Here is a 21,992-nt window from a genome sequence, read left to right as displayed (position 1 = left end):
ATTCGCAGGCAAATCCACAAGTTAATACCGGGAATGCCTGTTAAACATCTTAGATTCACGAGTAGCGATCTGGGTAATGAACACTTCGATGAATGAAACTTCAATCTTTACAACGGTTGACAACAAAGATGAGATGGTCAGGGATAGACTAGACAAACACGGAATGTAACTTGAACACAACACGTCCTCCAAATACGAACCTGATTGAAGGAAATAATGATAATCAAATCCTTGATGACAGCAACACTCATAACAGTCACAAAACAATTACATTGACAATCATGTTAACGTTATTTTTAAAATGTTTCCTTTTCTTTTTCATAACTTCTTTAACACACTACTTCTCCGTTGTGAAGCGAGTGTATTTTGCTAATATTTATATAAATACATAAATACACATTATTATTTAATATTAGATATAAAAATAACAAGATAATATATGACAAAAATATATTTACACAATTCATATACTGTACTTGAAAGGAGAAACATGCCTTTCATCTATTAAACATTTATCTTCTTCTTCTAAAGGTTTTCATGTGGAGTCGCTACAGTGCAGCAGCCTCCTCTCCTCTCATCTGTTGCCCACTTCCTTACCTGATATCCCCTTCTCCCTGAGGTCCCGGTTCACACAGCCCAACCACGTTCGATTTGGTCATCCTTTCGTCATATCCATGATTCTTCTCCCTACATGGCTATGCCACTTTAACCTTCTTGTATTTTCTGAGACATTTCTCCACCTTTAACCTCTGATTCACTCATTTCTGATCTTATCAGTCTTTGTTAATCCACACATGCACCTCAATATTCTCATTTCCGTAACATTCATTTTCCTTTCATGCACCTTTTTAACTGTCCAGGTTTCTGATCCATACAACAATGCTGTTTTATGCACTTTACCCTTCTCTCTTGCACTAATTTTTACGTTATATAACACTCCTAATACCTAATTCCAATATTTCCAACCTGATTGCATTCTACAGTTTATTTCTAGATTTAGCACTCGATCTTCTGTTATTGTTGATCTGAGGTATTTCAGCTTTTCCACCCTTTAAAGTCCTTCTCTCTGGAGGTTAACCTCTCCATCTTGGTCCTATCCCTTAAATTTTAGATATTCTGGTTAAAGATAAAAAAAAATGTCTATTTTAAGGTAATATTTATAAAGGCTTTGACAACACACAAATACAAAAAACATACCTTAAAGTCTGGGAGACCATTTGAAACTGACAGATGCAATTAAAAACCAAAGAGAATGGAAGAGCAGCTAACTGATATAACAGTAGTGGATGAAGCTCAAAGTGCATTTTGAATAAATTATTTGCAAAGATATTCAAGCCAGTAAAACGTTATTAAAACCACTTTCTATTGCGCTTCACCTTTTCTATAGACTAATCAGTAATGACCTGCATGTCCACATTTATATAGTCTGTTGTGTCAACATTGAATGCTGATCGAGATGATTGTTGCCTTGAAGAGGAAGAATTCCCTATAAATACTGAATGTGCATGTGTATAAAATGTGTGCTTTTAAACGTGAGCCTGATGAAAGATATTCCATTTTAAAACAGGAATAGCATTTGTGTTTACTTTATGAATACAGACTGCTGAGGTTGTGGCCTCATTTGAGGACTGCAATAATAAAAAAAAACTATCAATTTTCACTGTAGCCTATATTTAATTACTAAAAAAAGAGATAAGCTGCTTCAATAGAATATCTTTTATAGTTAGTCATTTCACAAATAAGAGCAAAATGGTGGTGCCGCTGTTAGCAATACTTCCTTATGGGTCCATCTTCCTGGGTTTGAACCCCTTGTTTATGTGGAGTCAGCATGTTCTTGCTGAGTTTGTGCAGGATATTCTTCAGGTACTCGAGTGTCCTCAAACTAAATTGTCCCAATTCAGATATGTGTGTGAGCAGAATTGATTTCAGTGGCACGCATAGTCTTTGGCCCTCAGAACTTAACTGGATTAAGTGTGTTTATGAATGTCATGTTGTTTTACCAATTATATTATATCAATCAAAACAATTTTAGAAACATTGCACTGAGATGGCTTATCCTACTCATGGGAAAAGTCCAGTAGCTATTGATTTTGCATTCAGTAATCTTATAGCTGTCTTGAGAACACGCAACGCAACAATCTCTCTATTCTACATCAGATGTTTCTCTTATTCCTCTGGAACCTGTTGATAGGATCAGGGGATTTCTTATTTTTAAAATAACTTGAATGTCTTTATTGCTCTGGTTCCCAGATGCTAATTTCCTCCAGGGATCCGGGTGTACTATTGGGATAATTGTGTAATAATTCCTCCTCATCCCATTTCCTCCATCCTCTTCTGCTCTGCCCCTGACTTTGCAAAGAACTGGGAAATCACCAAATTCACCGCTCCCTTGGTACAGTAGGTGTGAATGTACTTTGCTTTGTTTCCTCTGATTATTATTAATTTTCCCAATACTTTTCTGTTAAGCAGTAATTCATAGTGAAAGCAAACAAATGTTTCCTCTTTTTGTTAGAGAAATACAAGAGACTTCCTCTCTCATCAGGCGAGTGACTTTATTCTTTTTGCACTAATAAATATCCATCTATTCAGTTTCAGTGACTGCATATTCCTGGACTTTTTTGTGAGGTTGCAGTCTTTATAGTCAACTGCAGTCATCAATAGCTGGATTAACAAATTATACTGAGTTAAAAATATTATTTAAAATATAACAGTTTGTTGTCCTTTCGTTTGGCATTGCAGAACAGTTCTCATCAAGAAATGGGCATAACCAAGAACAGACATCTTAATGGTGAATATAATTTACAGACACTGTGATACAGAAACTCTTTGACAGCAGGAGATTAAAATGGATACGCTGATCAAGACTGGAATTATAATATATTTCACTTTCATGTGTGTGATGGCTAATATTGAGAATATCTTAATGTTACTGTATATTAAGCTGTGGGCACTAGTGGCTGTAGTGGTGGTCACTGTAAAGCACACAGAGCTGAAGGTCCAATTCTCACCATTGGCTCAGTGAGGAACCTTCAGCTAATCATTTAAACTTCCCAGGTTCCTACTGGGAATATTTAAAACTGTTTTTTGTTAGTAAATGTCAAATGTTCATTATAAGTAATCCTTTTTTGTAACCGCTTTGTCATTTAGCACTTAGGATTTTTTATAATCAATTATAATACCGTGAAATAGTCTCTGCCTTCTTGTGACCCCTAGTTAGGAATTAAGCAGGCTGAGAAAATGGACAGATAGGAGGATGGATATAACTTGATTTCTATTGATGATTTTGGCTGTAAATGTTTCATGTTTAAACCTAATCAACCTTAATGAATCCTGAAATATTTTTAAATATATATCCTATTGTTGCGGTTTTTAACTTAACATTGCATTGCACAATTGTAGGAAGCTGCAGCCCATAATAGAACAACAGGTAACAGACTCCTACATTGCAATGGAGCAAAAGGTGTGTCAGTGTGTGTGTGTGTGTGTGCGAGTATCCAGTAAAATATTCTAGCTCCCTATGCAAGGTCAATTCCTGTCTTGCCTCAAGGTAGCCAGTATGGGAAGTGGCTTCCTGCAATCCTAAAAGGTATTAAACAGGTTAGCCAATGGAGGAAAGAATGGATGGATTGATATTTTATACACTGTAATAAGGGTGTTAGCATGTGCCACACTTTGTCAACCACTCGACACTGCACACCAGCCTACACTCCCACAGGACACACAAATGACCAATATGGGAAAGATAAAAAGACCCGTTATACTATACTTGGTGTATAATACACGTCAAACACTGCTGCAACATGAATAGCATTATACATGCAGTATATGAGCTTCTAATTGGGGAATGCTTGTAGTAAGTGTGCACAATATACCCTATGGCAACTGGAGAGAATCATTAGCTAAACACTGAAACATTACTATGGCACTGAGGACTATATAATTAGCTAAACAATGTTATTGTTGAGATATGAATATCTTAAATAGACTATTTGCATTTTACACGGGTACATTATTTTTAAACAAAAGCACTTATGAGCACCACACTTGCACAGAAGCAGAACGTTCAATTCAAATGTCTTTGTTTGGGACATTTGCATTGTGCTTAACCTTCAAAATTAAATCTACAATTTACAAACAGATGATTTTGGTCCTTTTCTTTGTTTCAGTGCAGATAATGAAACCTCATTAACATAACTTTGCCTCAGTGCAACTCTAGTCAGTTAAAAGCACAGGCTACCATTGGATGATTGCTCCTGCCTTGGTCATGATGCTTGCTGGGATAGGCTGCAGCTGCCCCGTGACCCTGCCCTGAATAAGAAGGTTAGTGACCACATTTCTCACAAACCCAGGAGTGCACTCTTAAAAAGAATGGTTCACAAATGGTACTTTATTATGTTGTGTGGTTCCTAGTAGATTTGATAAAGAACCATTTCATTCTGAGAAGGTCTCTTTGCATATAAAATTGGTTCTTTGGGCATTGAAATGGTTCATGATATGTTGACAAAAAAGAAATGTTTAATGTACAGTAGGTCAATGAATTATAGTTAATTACATTTATATAGCACTTTTCTAACCTACTCAAAATTCTTACACAGACTGTGTAGAGTCAACTTAAGCACCACCGATATGTAGTATCAACTTGGATGATGTAACAGCAGCCATCCTTGTCCCAATATGCTCACCACACAGCAGGTATTAGGTGGTGAAGATAGTTATATAATTAAGTGCAAGGGATGATTAGGGAGATAGACTGCAGCCAGGACATCAGGAAACACCCCACTATTATGAAACATGCCCAGGGATCTTTTGTAACTACAAAGAGTCGGAGTTATGTTGCCTTTGAACGGCGGCACAAGATTTGCACTGTGGCGTTGGAATTCACACACAGACCACAGGTAAGCACCTCCTGGTGGCCTCACCAACATCTTCCCAGCAACAATCCAAGCTTTCCTAGACAGTCTCCTGCGCAAGTACTGGCTGGGCCCAAACATGTTTAGCTTCAGGTGGCTGACCTGTTCTGAAGTGCAGGTGATTTAGCTGCTGGCATACAAGATAATAACAGATCAAGAAAACCTGAAATGCGGCGCGAGTCCTTTTAAAATCAGGAACACAGTGATGTGTCACAAACCTGTTCTCATCTATTCATGACTATTTACAGAACCTGTTACAGATCTAAATATATAAAGGTTCTTTCCGGAACCCTCATGTAGATGGTTCCCTTGAAGGATCGCTCTAAAGAGCCACTTCGGAACCCTTACTTTTAACAGTGTGGGCTCTGAGTTATTTATAACAGCAAAACCTTTAAAAAAGAAACATTTTGTTATGGAGGCTTTCAGGAGTCCGGGGGTTTAATTAGGGGGGTGCCGTATTTCGCACCTTGCAGTCAAAAGAGAATGCATATCAAGCAGTTTCGGAGCCGCTGAATATTATTCCCAATGATTCCTAGGATTAAGAAATAAGGCGGTGCTTATGCTCTATTTTTTTTCTTCGTCGCGTATAGAAATGATCAGCCGCGTACGGTTTTAAGGTTTTATAATATCCCTAATTTGGATCTCTATATATACAGTGCATAAGGTTTAAATACTCAACTGTCATCAAGCAGCCTCTCACGCACAGTAATTTTCCATTACCTGATGCTCACCTGCGCCCCTAGCGGTAGTAAGGCTCTGAAGCGGTTAAATTGCTTGTTTTTCTCCTCCGACAGCTCAGTGTTTTGAGACCCACGTATCGTTCTGAACTGTTGTTACTGCTGCTGCATTCCCAAGCCGATCGTCGCTCTGCCGAGTCAACCCGCTTGGCTGTCACCGCACCGAGGCCGGATGGTAAAATCCAACCTCCAGCGCATCCTGAATAGTCACTGTTTTGCCCGAGAGAAAGAAGGAAAACAACAACCGTGCACCATGGCTGCTTTAAGTAGTAGTATCCATGACATGTTGGACAAGTAAGTTGTGGGGGCGGGTGGATTTTTTTTTCACTGTAGCTATATATAAATATAACACTCATGTCCTGTAAAGTTTAACCGTACCTAAAGTTTTTTTCTGATCGTAATGCATAATGTGTTTAGTTTTATTTATAGAGCAATAATACTTTCATGAAATACTGATTGGAATTTAACTTATTATTATTATTTGAGTAATTTTGCACAGTCGCAGTCTTCCTTTATATTAAGAAAACATCCGGATGAGACTGCCACAATAAGCTCATATTGTGCTGGGTTTCATAAAATAAATATTGGAATATGTTTTACTGGCGACCCGTTAAGTGTGTGTGCTTTTGTGGATAGCGGTTAATGCTTCATGCTGTGCCCACTCTTGTGTCGTACTTGCGGAAGGGAGCGCTTCACATTTGAGGGCCCTGATCACCAAGGCTTTGTGTCGAGGCCTGCACCTCTGTGACGTCAGGTCGGATGACGTCACAAGCCACGGTCGGGCTTCCGCTCTTTGCGGCACTTTAACCTGAAAAACATCAGCTTTACTGTCAGGGGGTCCGCAGTGGGCTGTAGATCATTTGATCTTTTTTGTCATCATTCAGATTATCATGTGAGAAAAAGTAAAAAAAAAAAAAAGTCAATAATTCGCACGAAAACTATCGGTAAGGCAATAATAAAAATACATTTGGATTTGATGAAGTACAATAAGAGTGGTGGTTGTTTCTGTTAATAATTAATCCTTAAAAAGTCGCGGCGTGACGGAATACATTCGTTTACGGAGGCCTGGTGGGTCTGATGATTGGATATAATCATTAGAAAACTTTTAGAACAAAAATTTTGATTAACGTGAGGAGACGATTCAGGCTATGAAGCTCGTTTGTTTTGATATTTTTAAGTATCTGAAGTTTTCTAATACACCGTTACTAAGCTTACGTTTTATAATTAATATCTACAAATATGGTATTTACCATATTAATATAGTTAAATTTGTCTGAATAAAGCAAAATCATGCTTTTAAATCAGAAATAAACCGGTGTTCAGAAAGCTCTGCAATCCAGCCAGTCATTTCTTCACGAAGATGTTGTTTGATGTGAAAAATTCTGAGGTAAAAGATACGTATGTCTTGAGGGATATGAGGACCTCCAGTTCTTAGAAGACTAGAACAAGCTACCCTTTAATTCCCTGTCGTAGATGTGTCACCCTTTTTCTACCTGTGGTTCCTTCAATTTTCTGTTGAGGGAAGTGCCCTTCAGTTTTTCAGTTTGCTAAAAGCCGAGCTTAGTCTCAAGTACAAAAATGAAGTGCTGCGTTTAAAGCCCAATTCAGATAGGATTCGTTTTACACTAGGAGGTGGGCTAAAGTAAATCCTGATCTTGTAAAATATATTCAGGCTAACCCATCACATATATTTTTTTATATGGAAGTAGTTGTTTCAGTTTATTATTTTTTTTTTATTTCTTGTTTTTTTTGTGAAAATACTTTTCATTAATAAATTGTACAGATGTCTGCAGGTAAGAGGACCCAAGGCTGATTGCTTCTCCCAAATATTTTTTTATTATTTTTGCTCTCCTTTAATTCATTGGATGGGAAAGAAGACTATGAGGACCTTTGTTTTGGCTTAGAGGACCCTGACAGAAAACAGTTTGAGAAGCACTGGACTAGACAATAACAGACAAGTCATAACTTTCTAGTCTGGTTTCATGGTCCGTCAACTGATATGCTCACGTGTGTGTCACTATTGTGTGTGCAACATGCCTATTAAGACTGGAAGAGGGTTGGTTGGAATTGGAGACAATCCACTTTACGGTATGGGTTGACCTGTTTCTGACAATGTGAAACGGAGAGCAGGTGCACGTACTAGAAATCACATGACACATGAAGCCCATAGCATGAACTTTCTTTTCTTCAGTATAGAAGGGCACTTTATTATAATGTCCTTTAATTGTTATTTAATGAAACCATAGTATAACAGACAACCTATGTGTTAAAGCTTTTTGAAAAAGGGCATGGTAATTTTAAACTATGGTGTTTATTTCTTTATGAAGTGTATCATGAACTTAACTTTGTCTCGTCCATTTTGTGCGATGTTACCACTTTGAACATGTAATCTGATAGCATAAATTAGAAAAAAAAAATAAAGAATAGAAACAAAATACAGGCAGTCCCCAGGTTACGTATGAGATAGGGACTGTAGGTTTGTACTTAAGTTGAATTTGTATGCAAGTCGGAACAGGTACATTATTTTAATAAATGCTATTGTTGACCGACTGTAACCAAGTGCTCCGCCAATGAATGATGGAGTTTCACCTCTCTCTGACCTTTTTATTATTTCTACTTTATTTTCAATGGTGATGGTGTTTCTCTTCTTTACTGTATCACCAGCACTGGCATCAGATTTGTGTTTCAGAGACATTCTCGAAGGGTGAAGACAAAAGGTTAAGATGAGCTCTTCTGCACAGAACTGTACACGCTAACACAGCAGGAAGGCATCTGCCGTCAGCAATGTACTGATAAGAGAGAACTTCCTGCTATGTGTGTAACAGTACAAGCTGGCTTGCTATTGAGACTAAATGGGGGCGGCAAGGGGTGGTTCACCACCCACCCACCACACAGTCACCTCCACTACGGTATGCTGCCTGCAGCGTCCGCCCACCGAGAACGAACACAGTGCGGCCAAAGGCGGGTAGTGAATTGCCCACCACTGCCCCCATTCGGCAGGCAGCTACCTGAGGCACACTACAATGCTATCCCCCACCGCCCCGTTCACCCTCAATGGCCTCCATTCAGCCACAACCGGGTCACCGTTTGCAGCATCACCAGAGAATGAACGAGGCAGGTGTGTGTGGTGAGTGGGCAGTGAAATGCCCCCCTCTGCTCGGTCCAGTCAGGAGCAGTAGCTGCGGCGGCGTGGTGGGCGGGCAGTGAACCGCCCCATCAAGCCTCCGTCCTGCACACAAACGATAGCTGTGGCCCTGGTAACTATGGACCATTGGTCACAGCTTGCCGCCGGAAGCCCCCCCGAGGGACACTACACTGCACGAGCAGCGAAATCTCCCCACTTCAGCCTCCGTCCAGCCACCGCTTGCAGCATCTCCAGGCCGAAGATGACGGAGCGGCAGTTACTGAGGCGCAAGCGTCGCAGCTGCAGCCCCGTTCGTACGCCGTAGGTCAGATGTCCGTTATTGGGGACTACCTGTATGTACTTGGATTAGTAATATGGGTTGAAATAAGATTCCATGTTGCAGTTTGGAGCATACAACTGAAATTTTGTAGTTGAGTTTTCAGATGTAATAAACAATATGACCAGAATGCCACTTTTGGAATAAGACTGGTGAGCTTTGTTGGGCTGAATGGCCTCTTCTCATCTACAATGTTTTGTTCATCAAGTTGTCACTTTGGCCTGTGTTTTTAATAAGCTTTGACTCTGATAAATAAACTGCTTATGAAATATTGTTCTTTCATATACACTGTATATTTCTACTTATAATGTAACATTGCTTGTTATTTTTATTATACATTCTTGCGGTTTGCTTTCATGATTGTGTCATATCAGAATTTCTTAACAGTCTGCCAAGGGAAATGCCCAGAAAGTTCTTTGTTTCAAGAGATTTCTAGTGTGTGAAGGTCTTAGTTGGACATGAATTGGTCAATTGTACCAAAACAATATTATCTTAAAGAGTTAAACATAAGAATTGCAATAAGAATGCACTCAATTGCTTAATCCCAGACACACTGGAGCACCAATGACAACTGACCTGCTTAACCCTGAGGCTTTTAAATCGGGGCTGTCCACAACCTTCAAAGTTCAGCCAGGGTACAAAGAGTACCTCCGCTAGCAGAGAAGGCAGAGTGAGCATTCTGACCATTACAGCAACATTTGCCCTGTTGATATATTTTTTTTTTTGATCTCCTGTTAGAGTCAAATGTACACTGCATGCTGAGTGATTATTTAACACAACCCAAATATGACATTATTACTTCTGTTGTGATTGTTTTTTGTTACTGTTTATTTTGTAGTCACCATTGGTTTGTGGTGGTACTTTAAGCAGAACTGCCCTTCCATTGTACATTTCCTACCACTGAACGCAGTTTTCTACTAGGCACAATGTATAAAAAGTGGGACAAAAAATAATAAATGTCAAGCAACAAAAAGAAATCCATTTTTCAAATTAAAAAGAAATTTGATCTTGAAAGTAAAGTTTGTAGAAAGTCATCTGTAGCTAATATAAAAAAAAAACATGAACCACTTAAGAATATTTCAGAGTTTCTAAACAATACACTCACCTAAAGGATTATTAGGACCACCATACTAATACGGTGTTTGACCCCCTTTCGCCTTCAGAACTGCCTTAATTCCACGTGGCATTGATTCAACAAGGTGCTGAAAGCATTCTTTAGAAATGTTGGCCCATATTGATAGGATAGCATCTTGCAGTTGATGGAGATTTGTGGGATGCACATCCAGGGCACGAAGCTCCCGTTCCACCACATCCCAAAGATGCTCTATTGGGTTGAGATCTGGTGACTGTGGGGGCCATTTTAGTACAGTGAACTCATTGTCATGTTCAAGAAACCAATTTGAAATTATTCGAGCTTTGTGACATGGTGCATTATCCTGAAGGAAGTAGCCATCAGAGGATGGGTACATGGTGGTCATGAAGGGATGGACATGGTCAGAAACAATGCTCAGGTAGCCCGTGGCATTTAAACAATGCACAATTGACACTAAGGGGCCTAAAGTGTGCCAAGGAAACATCCCCCACACCATTACACCACCACCACCAGCCTGCACAGTGGTAACAAGGCATGATGGATCCATGTTCTCATTCTGTTTACACCAAATTCTGACTCTACCATTTGAATGTCTCAACAGAAATCGAGACTCATCAGACCAGGCAACATTTTTCCAGTCTTCAACTGTCCAATTTTGGTGAGCTCGTGCAAATTGTAGCCTCTTTTTCCTATTTATAGTGGAGATGAGTGGTACCCGGTGGGGTCTTCTGCTGTTGTAGCCCATCCGCCTCAAGGTTGTGCGTGTTGTGGCTTCACAAATGCTTTGCTGCATACCTCGGTTGTAACGAGTGGTTATTTCAGTCAAAGTTGCTCTTCTATCAGCTTGAATCAGTCGGCCCATTCTCCTCTGACCTCTAGCATCAACAAGGCATTTTCTCCCACAGGACTGCCGCATACTGGATGTTTTTCCCTTTTCACACCATTCTTTGTAAACCCTAGAAATGGTTGTGCGTGAAAATCCCAGTAACTGAGCAGATTGTGAAATACTCAGACCGGCCCGTCTGGCACCAACAACCATGCCACGCTTAAAATTGCTTAAATCACCTTTCTGTCCCATTCTGACATTCAGTTTGGAGTTCAGGAGATTGTCTTGACCAGGACCACACCCCTAAATGCATTGAAGCAACTGTCATGTGATTGGTTGATTAGATAATTGCATTAATGAGAAATTGAACACCTAATAATCCTTTAGGTGAGTGTATAATAGCACATTTAAAAAACATAGGAATGCTGTGGCCAAAGTGCTTTACAATAATAGAATAAAAAAGCAAACAAATAACATAAATAGAAATAAAATATAAGAACATAAATAAAATACATGATAAATGGAAGTAATGTTATATAATCACAATGAGGAAACCATCAGTATTACTGAAGGTCAACGGAATGCAAGTGAATAGAAATGAGTCTTTAATCTCGTTTTGAACATTTCAATTGTAGACGACTCCTTTATGTAACGAGTTCCACAGGCGAGGGGCAGCAGCTGCACAAGCCCTGTCTGTCCCCCTTGGTTTTACACTTAGTACGAGGGACAACAAGAGACAACTGACCAGAAGATCAAATTACTCTAGATGGCTGGTGTAAAGCACACAATTCACATAAATAGGCAGGAGCAAGCCCATGTAAAGATTTAAAAACTAGCAGCAAGATTTTTAAAATCAATTCGAAAACTGACAGGCAGCCAGTGTAAAGAAGCTAAAATAGGAGAAACCGAGTCATACTTTCTTGCCCCACCCAGAAAGCGAGCGGCAGCATTCTGGACCAACTGTAACCTGCGTATTGGGGATTTTTTAATCCCAGAATACAGCGAGTTGCAGTAATCGAAAGCTTGTTTACAGCTCTTCATGAGATAATGTCTCCGCTATGAAGCTGTCATTAAATAGCCTAATACATGGTGGTGCAAATGACCTCCTCTGTCCCACTGTTTTTGTTCTGCATTTAAGGTTGTTACTACTAAAATGGTACATGTAGTTCAGAGGGTGAGTGGGGTCGTTTAACTGTGAAGTTTTAGGAAAGGGTCCACTTACAGCTGGTTATGCAGATGCTTGATCAGCTCCAGCTACTTTACTTTCTGTTTTGGTCAAAAACAACAAAGAATGTAAAGTAAACCAAAGGACAGAAAATCTTGTAAAATAATAGATGCATTGAACATTTTATAGAATACAGCATCCAGCCCTGAAGTCTCTTAAAATACTCCAATAAAATTCCCAGTTGATTATCAGTCTTGATGCCTATTTGTAGAATCTTTAGACTCGCTCAACCATTTTGTAGTGGCCTGGAGCCGCTCAGATTCACACTGTTGTAGAGAAAGTGATTTGTTTGTTTGTTTGTTTGGTGGGGACCGCAGAAATGCACCGAGCCTTGTCCTGACTCTCACAACTTACACACAGAGACACGAAGTAACAGCATATAATCCTGTATATTAAATGAAACAAAAACAACAAATGAACAGATAACCGTCCCTGCTTCCCTATGGCGATAAGCTGATCACGAATAACACACAAAGATAAACCTGTAACAATAAACTCTAACCACCAAGTCCTTAAACAGTCCAAAAACAGTGGGAACAGATGTTGTGGAATGAAGGAACAAAATGATGATCCTGTGCACAGTTTGCTGTAAGAAATGTATAAACAGTCCTACCAGTATTCCTGATGTGGCGAGGGGTATGATTAGCAGCACTCCCTCCGACAATGGCGGTGGTAAATCTGACAGACTGCTCAACACGACGGGCAGGCATAAGACGGTCCATACATCCATACAGGCGGTGATCCAGGCAGATGATGCAGATGGCAAAACAGACAGATGAACACAGATACAAAACAGACTTTTTTCTCCTCCTTTTACTGTCAAGCCAGCTTCCTTTTAAAGTTCCCGCCAGTCCCTCTTGTCCCCGCGCTCCCTGCAGTCCTCCAATCAGAGAAATGCTCCCAGGGCCCTGGGAAATGGAGTCCTTTAATATGTAGCACTGCCACAAATTTTCCACTTCTCAGATTAGGTGGGACTGCTGCCTTGTATAAAGTCTGTGAAAATCTGTTTTGACTTTTTATATATCTCAAATCTATAGATTTAAAACAGTTTTTTTAATGGTATAATCCTATATTCAACAAAGATATCTTAACAGAATTGTTGATTGGTAAACAGACCTTTATTACCAAGGGATTGGAGGAGGTAGGACACTTTAATCCTTCTTCATCCATCCATTGCAGTGAGAATTGTCTGAAGAAACAGTAATGCAATATTTCCATGGCTGCTTCTTTTTACAATTCATTTACAATATGCAAATAGTGACCTTTTTGTTTTTTGCCTCACTTTAGGCCTATATAGGTTTGTATATTGATTTTTCTCACCCATGTTTAATACTTTATTCCAAGTATAGTTGTAAAATAGAACTTTGAAATTTAGGGGACAGTTTACGGGTTGTGGTTGTGTCACAATTTACCAAGTCACACTGCAGTCATTGTCATGCTGTATTTCATGAAACATGGTGCATGAGGTGTTGTGGCTTTTGAACAGAGGGTGAAGTGTGGTTTTTCTGAAGACGGAAAGCAAGTTTGTCTTTTAAAAAGCTCTTCTTGAAAAAATATAACTTTCCAGTATTAAAAATACTGACTGAAACAATGCATTAGAGTCACTTGTATCCTAGCAGCATTAAAAAAAAAAAGTCCTTGTATGTCCTAAGTCCATAGTAATATACTACTGTCAGTTAGCACGCTCTTTTTACTCATGTTTTTTTTTGAAAGCAAGACATGTAAAGTTTAAAGTAATCATCTCTAATTCTAAACATGATGTCTGTAACATGTTCCAAAACAATTGGGACAGGAGAGTACTTACCTCTGTGTTCCATCACTTTTCCCTTTAATAACATTTAATAGTTTGGGAACTGAAAACACCAGTTCCTGGAATGTTGAAATAGGGTTTTTTTTTCTCATTTTTGCTTGGTATGTTACTTTAACTGCTCAATAGTCCTGGGCCTCCATTTTCATATCTTGCACTTCAAAATGCAGCAATAAGGGACAGGTTTTGGACTACAGGCAGGCCAGTCTGGCACCCTCATTCTCCGACTGTGAAGCCAAGAAGTTGTAATATGAACTAAATGTGAAATATGCAAGGACATTCCTGAAAAAGGCATCGTCTAGATTGCAGCATATACAGTAGCCTGCAAAAAGTTGGACACCCCTGCTTAAAATGTCTGTTATTGTGAATAGTTAAGTGAGCAGAAGATGAACTGATCACTAAAAGGCATACAGTCTAAGATGGCACATTTCTTTAATATTTTAAGCAATGCTACATTTTTATTTCCATCATTCACAGGTACAAAATACCAAAAAAATTAAAATGGCCTGAAGCCATTGAAAGTTTGGGCACCCAACATGGTTAGCACTTAGACCCCCCTTGGCAAGTGTCTCAGCTTGTAAATGCTTTTCTGCAGAATTCTTGGGCCGTCTTGCATGCACTGCTCTTCTGAGATCTCTCCTCAGATTTTCAACGATGTTTAGGTCGGGGGACTGTGACGGCCATGGCAAAACTGTCAGCTTGTGCCTCTTTAGGTATTACATAGTAGATTTTGAGATGTGTTTCATATCCCATCCTCTTTTTAACTTCAACTTTTGTACAGATGGTATGATGTTTGCTTCCAGAGTTTGCTGGTATTTATTTGAATCCATTCTTCCTATTACCATTGACATGTTCCCAGTGCCACTGGCTGCAACACAAGCCCACTGGCTGACCAGTTCACCCCTTTGCTTAATAGCTGGTTTTTTTCCCTGGAATGAAGCACCCTTTTTTCTTCAAACTACCTTTGCATATTGTTGTCAAAAAGTTCTTTTTTGACTTTATCTGTCCACAGGACTTGTGTCCAGAATGCATAAGGCTTGTTTAGATGTTCATTTACAAAATTCGGGCACTGAATTTTGTGGCAGTACACAGGAAGGTTTTCTTCTGCTGACTTTACCATGAAGGTCATATTTGGTTGGGTGTCGCTGCACAGTAGAACAGTTCACCACCACTCCAGAGTCTGCTACTGTAAATCTTCCTCAAAGTCTTTTTTGCAGTCAAATGGGGTTTTTAGTTCCCTTTGTCGCAATCCAACGAGCAGTCCTTTCAGAAAGTTTTCTTGGTCTTCCAGACCTCAACTTGACCTCGACTGTTCCTGTTAACTGACATTTCTTAATAACATTACAGACTGAGGAAACAGCTACCTGAAAACGCTTTGCTATCTTCTTGTAGCCTTCTCCCGCTTATGTTGAGCATCGATTATTTTATTTTTCTGAGTGGAGTGCCAGGCAGCTGCTTAGAGAAGCCCGTGGCTGTTGATAATTAGGACAAGGCTTGAGGAATCAGAGAATTTATACACCTTTGCAATTTGAATCACCCGGAGATTCCCAACAATGACTGTGAACAAGCCATAGTCCTAATGAGCTGATTAAGGTCTGAGAACTTGGAAAAAGTTTTCTGAGACCTCAGATATCGTCGGGTGCCCAAACAAATTAAAAAAGTACACTTATCTTGCATAAAACGCTGTAAAGAAATGTTGTTATCATTAACTTTATACCTTTTGGTAATCAGTTCATCTTCTACTTACTTAACTATTCACAGTAACGGAGACATTTTAAGCAATGGTGCCCAAACGTTTGCATGCCACTGTATGGCTCCAAAATGTGTATGTACACTTTAGCATTAATGGTGCCTTCACAAACGTGCAAGTTTACCATACCACGGGCACTTATACACCACCACCATACCATGACAGAAGCTAGCTTTTGAACTTGATGTTAGTATCAAAGGATTATCCTCATTTTCTTTGGTCTGGAGAACACTTGTGTCCATTTTCTCCAAAAGCTACTTGTCAGACCACAACACACATTTCCAATTTGTGTCAGTCACTCTCAGATAACCTTTAGCTCAAAGAAGTCGGTGGTGTTTCTGCATGTTGTATAATATATGGATGGCTTCTGCTTTGTGTAATATAGTTTTAGCTTCCTTTTTGTAGATGCTCTGGCACACTACGATTACTGACAACGGTTTAAAAACACTCCTGAGCCTGTGTTTAAATGTCTTTGTTTATATAGTGTTGTCCAAGGGCTTGAAGAACATGGGCATTTATTACTGGTTTGTGACCCTGCCCTTTACTCACACTGATTTCCCTCATTTTCCTGAATTGTTTCATGATGATATGAACCATAGATGTTGCAATCCCTAAACTCTTTGTAATTATACATTTTGTTATTCTTAACTGTTAAACTATTTGCTAATATAGTTCAACACAAAGTAGAAGGCCTCGACCCATCCTTGCTTGTAAATGATAGGGCCTTTCAGGGATGCTGTTTTTACACTCAATCATGATGGCGTCACCTGCTACCTAATCACCTATTTACCTGTGTAAAGTTTCAAAAAGGTTTTTTACACGTTCCAAAAAGACGCGCCTGTCCAAATTTTTGCAAAACGCGTTGCAGATCTCAATATTGGAATTGGCTTATATTTACAAATTTATTTTAATTTTATGATGTTAAAATCTTATATGTGTTATGTTTGTAGCACTGTGTGATAAACAACTGGAGCTTATCCTGGCAGCATCAGGTGCGCTGCATGGAGTGACTTTGGATGGGATGTGGGTATGCTTGTGTACATACCCACCTTTGCCCCACACTGGGAAAATTTACAGTCTCCACTGGCTTTACTATGTGGAAGGAAACTGGTTTTAAACAAGCATAAACCACAGCGAGCACAGAGAAAATGTGTAAAATGCACACAGACAGTAACTGGGTTGGGTATTGAGCCCTGCTGGGTATCTGGTGCTGTGAAGCAGCTTTACCACAAAGCAACTCACTGTGTTATACAATTACATGTAGTAGTGTAGGCAGTAAAAAAAAAAAGGGGAAGGTCAACAAAATAAATGATGTGACAATACATGAAAAATGGTTTGCCTCCATATCTTTTTTGATTTTTAATGTTTTTGACAACTTTTATGATGGGTTGTGCATAATTTAACTCCGTAAAATAACTGAGATGTAAAAACAAATATTACTCACTCTGACACTTAAATTAAATACACTCAAATCAATTACCTCCTACCATCAACAAGTATACATATTTTTTAGAATGAACTTATTGCTGCCAAATCCTAAAGTGGTCTTTTGAAATGCAGTCGATTCCGGTTAATTGGACCACCGTTAAATCGGACCAGCCGCTTATTCGGATCGAATCCTAAAGAACCGAAACAGATCATATTACATAAGCCTAATATTCTTTGCTTATTTGGACCAAAATTCTGTTTGATCGGACCAAAGAACGTGACAGAGAACAAGAAAAAGAAGCCACAAGTCGCCCGCGGAAAGCAGATGTAAAGCGGGTCAGCGACATCGGGAGGATCCCTGGGCTCCCCAGGAGGATTTATGCTTTTATCAAAGGTCAGGAAGTTGGAAAATATGTACCAAGTGCAAACCAGTGGGGGTGAACATGCCTGCCGTTTCTTTCCTAAAACGGACCGCCCAGTAGCCGGCGACATGAAGTTGCATTCTGTTTACGCTCGTCAGATCACACTAGACAAGTTCTTCAAATGTTGACTGAAATTTGGTAATGTAACCTTTTTTATTGTGCTTCGCACGCTGAGTGTTGTGTAGATCGCTTCGAAGAATTTGTAGATTTCTTTTTCAGTAAACAAAGTTTTAAGCAACTGTACATGTACGTAGTTCATGTTTGTACGTTCGCCATACGCATGTGCAGCACAATAAAAGTCATAATGACATTTTAATATGCTACTTATAGTCCCGTCTTGGTTGCACATGTATAGGGCATGTTTGTGTAATCAGACCAGCCGGTTATTAGGACCCAAATGATTGCGTCCCAATGTGGTCCAATTAACAGGAATCGACTGTGGTATAAGCACCTAGCCTTCTTTGCAGGTAAAAGTTATAAAGAGATTATTTGTCAGCTTATTTTTAAATGTGATTGTTATTGTTTTGTCACTTTAACAGTTTTAAAGAAATGCATGTCACACACAAATGCAAATATATATCTCTATCTTTTCATTAGATTATGCCTACATAGCTCTTAACACACAAAAAATCCAGTCAGAGTGCCATGACTCATCACCATATGATCATAAGAGAACTACTTGTACATACAGTGCTAACATTGTAAAAATATGGAAACCACTGTAAATTGGATAAAAAGTATTTAGTACGGATATAAGCAAGGCTGCATTAAGAACTACATGGACTTTGGAGTGTTAAAACTCAAAAGACGCCCTCTCGCCTCATTAGGCACACACATATACTTCGATATTACGAGCATCACTTGCATCATAAATCTGGCAAAATTCAGAAAACAAATCAGTATTAGCACACCCTACTTTTTGTTCATTTGCACATTACAATGAATGTAACAAGTGGATGAGTAAATGCTGTGCAACATCACATCTGGGGTAGATCAACTTTCTTCTGATAGTGCAGCTAATGAACATCAGTTAAATATTTTTAAGAGGCTCGTGCCAATTTGTGAAAAAAAAGATGTGTAACTGAGCATTTTGCATTTGCTCATTAGCACCAAATAAACTAAAAGACCATACAGAGGGTTTTCTTTGTTCGGGTTTGGGATTGTTGGGTGTGTCTTCTCTCCTGCGGTGGTCTTGTTGTCTTCCACATTTTTGTTTCCCTCTTTGTTATTGGATTGTTGATTGCTGATAGATGGGACAGTGTTAGGCGTTCTGATTAGTGTCCATTGTGGTATACAGCTTGTTGAAATCATAATTATTTATTTTAGCTATTGCTAAACAACATCTTTTGCTTCTTTCTTTAATTTTTCTTTCACTTTGAATGACCTTTCATTTTGTCTTTTTCTTTATTGCATCACGGTAATGCATCAAGTGTACAACCTCTTAAAAATTACAAATTAGGAACAAACCTGCTCTGATCATGCCCTAACTTTTTTTTTTTTTTTTTTTAAAAGGTTTTTATTTAGATAACGCTGGGTAGATTTTGCATTCATAAGAATCCAAGTGAGGCAGGAGCTGTTGTGGGTGTCTGTCCTGTCACTAAAAACTTAGATTTTTTCCTGTTGTTAGGCATTTTTTTTCTTGTATTTGCTAAGGCCACAGGGTGCGCACCCAAAAAAACCTGATGACAAGTTTGGCCATACATATAAATGCCAGCTAGGTTAAACATAATATACAGTAATTTAACATGGCAAAGACATGCAGTTTAGGTGGATTGGCGATTCTAAATTGGCCCTAGTGTGTGCTTGGTGTGTGGGTGTGTTTGTGTGTGTCCTGCGGTGGGTTGGCACCCTGCCCAGGATTGTTTCCTGCCTTGTGCCCTGTGTTGGCTAGGATTGGCTCCGGCAGACCCCCGTGACCCTGTATTCGGATTCAGCGGGTTAGAAAATGGATGGATGGATGGTTTAAAAAATGTGTAAAGGCAAATGTACTTTTTAAACATCTCTCGAGCAAAAAAAAAAAAACAAACTTGCCCATCCATCCATTAACTAAATTCACTTATTCCAGTTTCAGGGTCACTGGGAGCCTGAACCTAACCCATCTGAACAAAGCACAAGGCAGGAACCAGCTTTGGAAGCAGAGATGGCCATCACTCTCTCGCTGTAATATCTGGCTAGTTTAGAGTTACCAATTATTCTAATAAACGTCTTTGCAATGTGGTAGGAAATCCGGATTACTGGAGATAAAGCCACACAGATGTTGATGGAGGAGACGTGCAGGCTCGACACAGTCTGTGGCCGTGCCTGGAACTGAAACACTGAAATCAGTTTTCTGAAGCAGAACAAACCACCACACCACCATGCTGCTCATGTTCAAGTGTTAAGTGCAGAAAGACTCCAGGTGCTTTGTGAACTTAAAACAAATGTACAAGGTTAAGGGAGCCTGTATGCTGTTGCTTGTGTAAATATCTCTGAGCTCTTCGGAGAAGGGAAATTTACATGAAGTGAAACTAAAAACTAGACCTCTAAAAGTAGAGTGATAATTTTAAGTTATTGCCAGGTTTTTCTTTATGTTAAATCTTTATTTTAATGCACATACCTAAACTTTCAGGTGGCTACTGCTGTAGCTTTAAAATAAATTGAGAAATTGCAAACTTCAAACAAATAGCCTTTTGTTATTTAATATAATTTATTGCTGTAGGATTTTTTTTTATAGAAAATTCCCATTACTCTGTGACACATCTCTTGTTCTTGCTGTATTGCAACATCTGGCAAAACACTTTCTGCTACATGCTGCCAGTTTTTCCTTTGTGGAGCCACATACTTTTCTTTGTAAAATTTTAACTCCCACATTCTTACGTTGGCCAGAGTTGTTTTAATAGCATAAATTCTTTGCACATCCCAAGCACTTTAATTTTGTTATCATTCTTATTAAATCTCTAAAGGAAAAGTCTTCTAGGTGGGTGCAGGTTTGCACTGCTAACATTTCTTAAATTGCTGTGATGGCTTCATTAGTGCAAAGCTTTTTTTTTGGTGGAGGTCTCACACAGTTATTATTTACATTGTTATCATTATTTATTTATAAAGAAATTGTCATTTAATATCGCTGTGTACATATAGTGTGTGCGACCTAGACCAGAGATTGTCATTAACACCGGAGTAAAATGTCTTTGGCCTTTTTTCTGTGTTGATTGGTGTCAAATGGCCTTTTGCAAATGCACGTATAATATGGAATCCGATATGCAGGGACACCTTCAAGTAAAGGATAAGATTATTTTTAGGATGTAGCCTGGCAGAGGAGCAGCTCCCAACATAGACAAATTATGTAAGGGCCTGTTACACGGCATTTAGTAGTGTTGTCTTCCCAAAGCCAAAAGAGAATTAAATATTGTTTCTAAAATCAAGCCTGTGCACTTCTTATCATATAGCTCTGTAATAAATCAAGTGTATTTTCATTAATCAAATGGCATATTTTCAAAATGCTTCCATGGAGGAATGTTGAGGCAGCACTTTTGAAAACAGTTTCTCATGAAGGTTACGTTTCTGCACATATATACAAGGTTGTTCATCACACGCACTTGTTAAGCAGTTTGAAGATTGGTAGGTCCTGCATTGTATGAGAGTTTCATTTTTGTCTTGAGTTCACGTAGAGGTAGAGTGAAAACTTGAGATACTGCAAGGCTTTCCTTTTGAAATTGATTTATGGTAGTTTATTTCCTATGCTGGTTTTGAAGCATGTGAGAAACTTTTGCAGAGGTATAAACGAATTGCTATGTAATTATTTGTTATCATGATTTTAGCATATGTGAAATACAATGATTAATACAATCCATTTGGTATTACTAGGGGGCTCTGCCCCCTGATCCCTTTGCTTGCCAACCCCTGTGCAGGTCCTGCTCGCTATTCATTTCCCAGATCTGCTGCTTGCGACAAATTGTGCTGTGCTTTTGGATAAACATGAATAGCTTAGATATCTCCGTCTTTCAAAACTATTATCGCTGACAATCTGTCACATGTTAGTTTATTATATATGCGAGTGTGATCTTTCGAATTCATATGGAAATTCAAGAAAACTTCTCTGTCTGTGTTTTTCAGATAAATTTTGTGTAAAGTGCGATACTTTTGGACGTATGGATTTGTATTCATTATTGGCTGTAGAATTTCTAATACATCCAATTGTTTAACTCTTTCAATTCTATGTTGCATCGCTTTTTCGTGATCAGAAATCTAAACCTGGCCGAATTGTGGTTTCTTTGAAATTAAACTTGTAGTAGCTCTGTCATATCACCTATATCTATATACTCTTATCTCTTTTTGCTGTTCCGTTATTTCACCA

The 21,992-nt window shown here is 38.9% G+C and overlaps 2 protein-coding genes across 6 annotated transcripts in view; one reads left to right on the top strand and one right to left on the bottom strand.

Annotated features, from left to right (window-relative positions):
- mboat4 (membrane bound O-acyltransferase domain containing 4) overlaps positions 1–21,992 on the bottom strand; it is a 78,809-nt gene that overhangs the window by 25,776 nt on the left and 31,041 nt on the right. Inside the window, exon 1 of one of the 5 annotated variants that reach the window (XM_039759595.1) lies at positions 5,642–5,721. The exons of 2 other annotated variants lie outside the window; for them this stretch is intronic. The gene's annotated coding sequence lies outside the window, so the exon portion shown is untranslated. 2 more of the 5 variants (XM_039759597.1, XM_039759599.1) reach the window with 2 other exon arrangements.
- oaz1b (ornithine decarboxylase antizyme 1b) overlaps positions 5,709–21,992 on the top strand; it is a 43,675-nt gene continuing 27,391 nt past the window's right edge. The window contains 1 exon segment of the mRNA XM_039759600.1: positions 5,709–5,941. Coding sequence (XP_039615534.1) covers positions 5,820–5,941 — 122 coding nt within the window. The 5' untranslated portion in view covers positions 5,709–5,819.

Source organism: Polypterus senegalus, chromosome 7 (assembly GCF_016835505.1).
Source record: "Polypterus senegalus isolate Bchr_013 chromosome 7, ASM1683550v1, whole genome shotgun sequence".
NCBI classification, from domain to species: domain Eukaryota; kingdom Metazoa; phylum Chordata; class Cladistia; order Polypteriformes; family Polypteridae; genus Polypterus; species Polypterus senegalus.
This window is presented reverse-complemented; position numbering and strand designations above follow the sequence as displayed.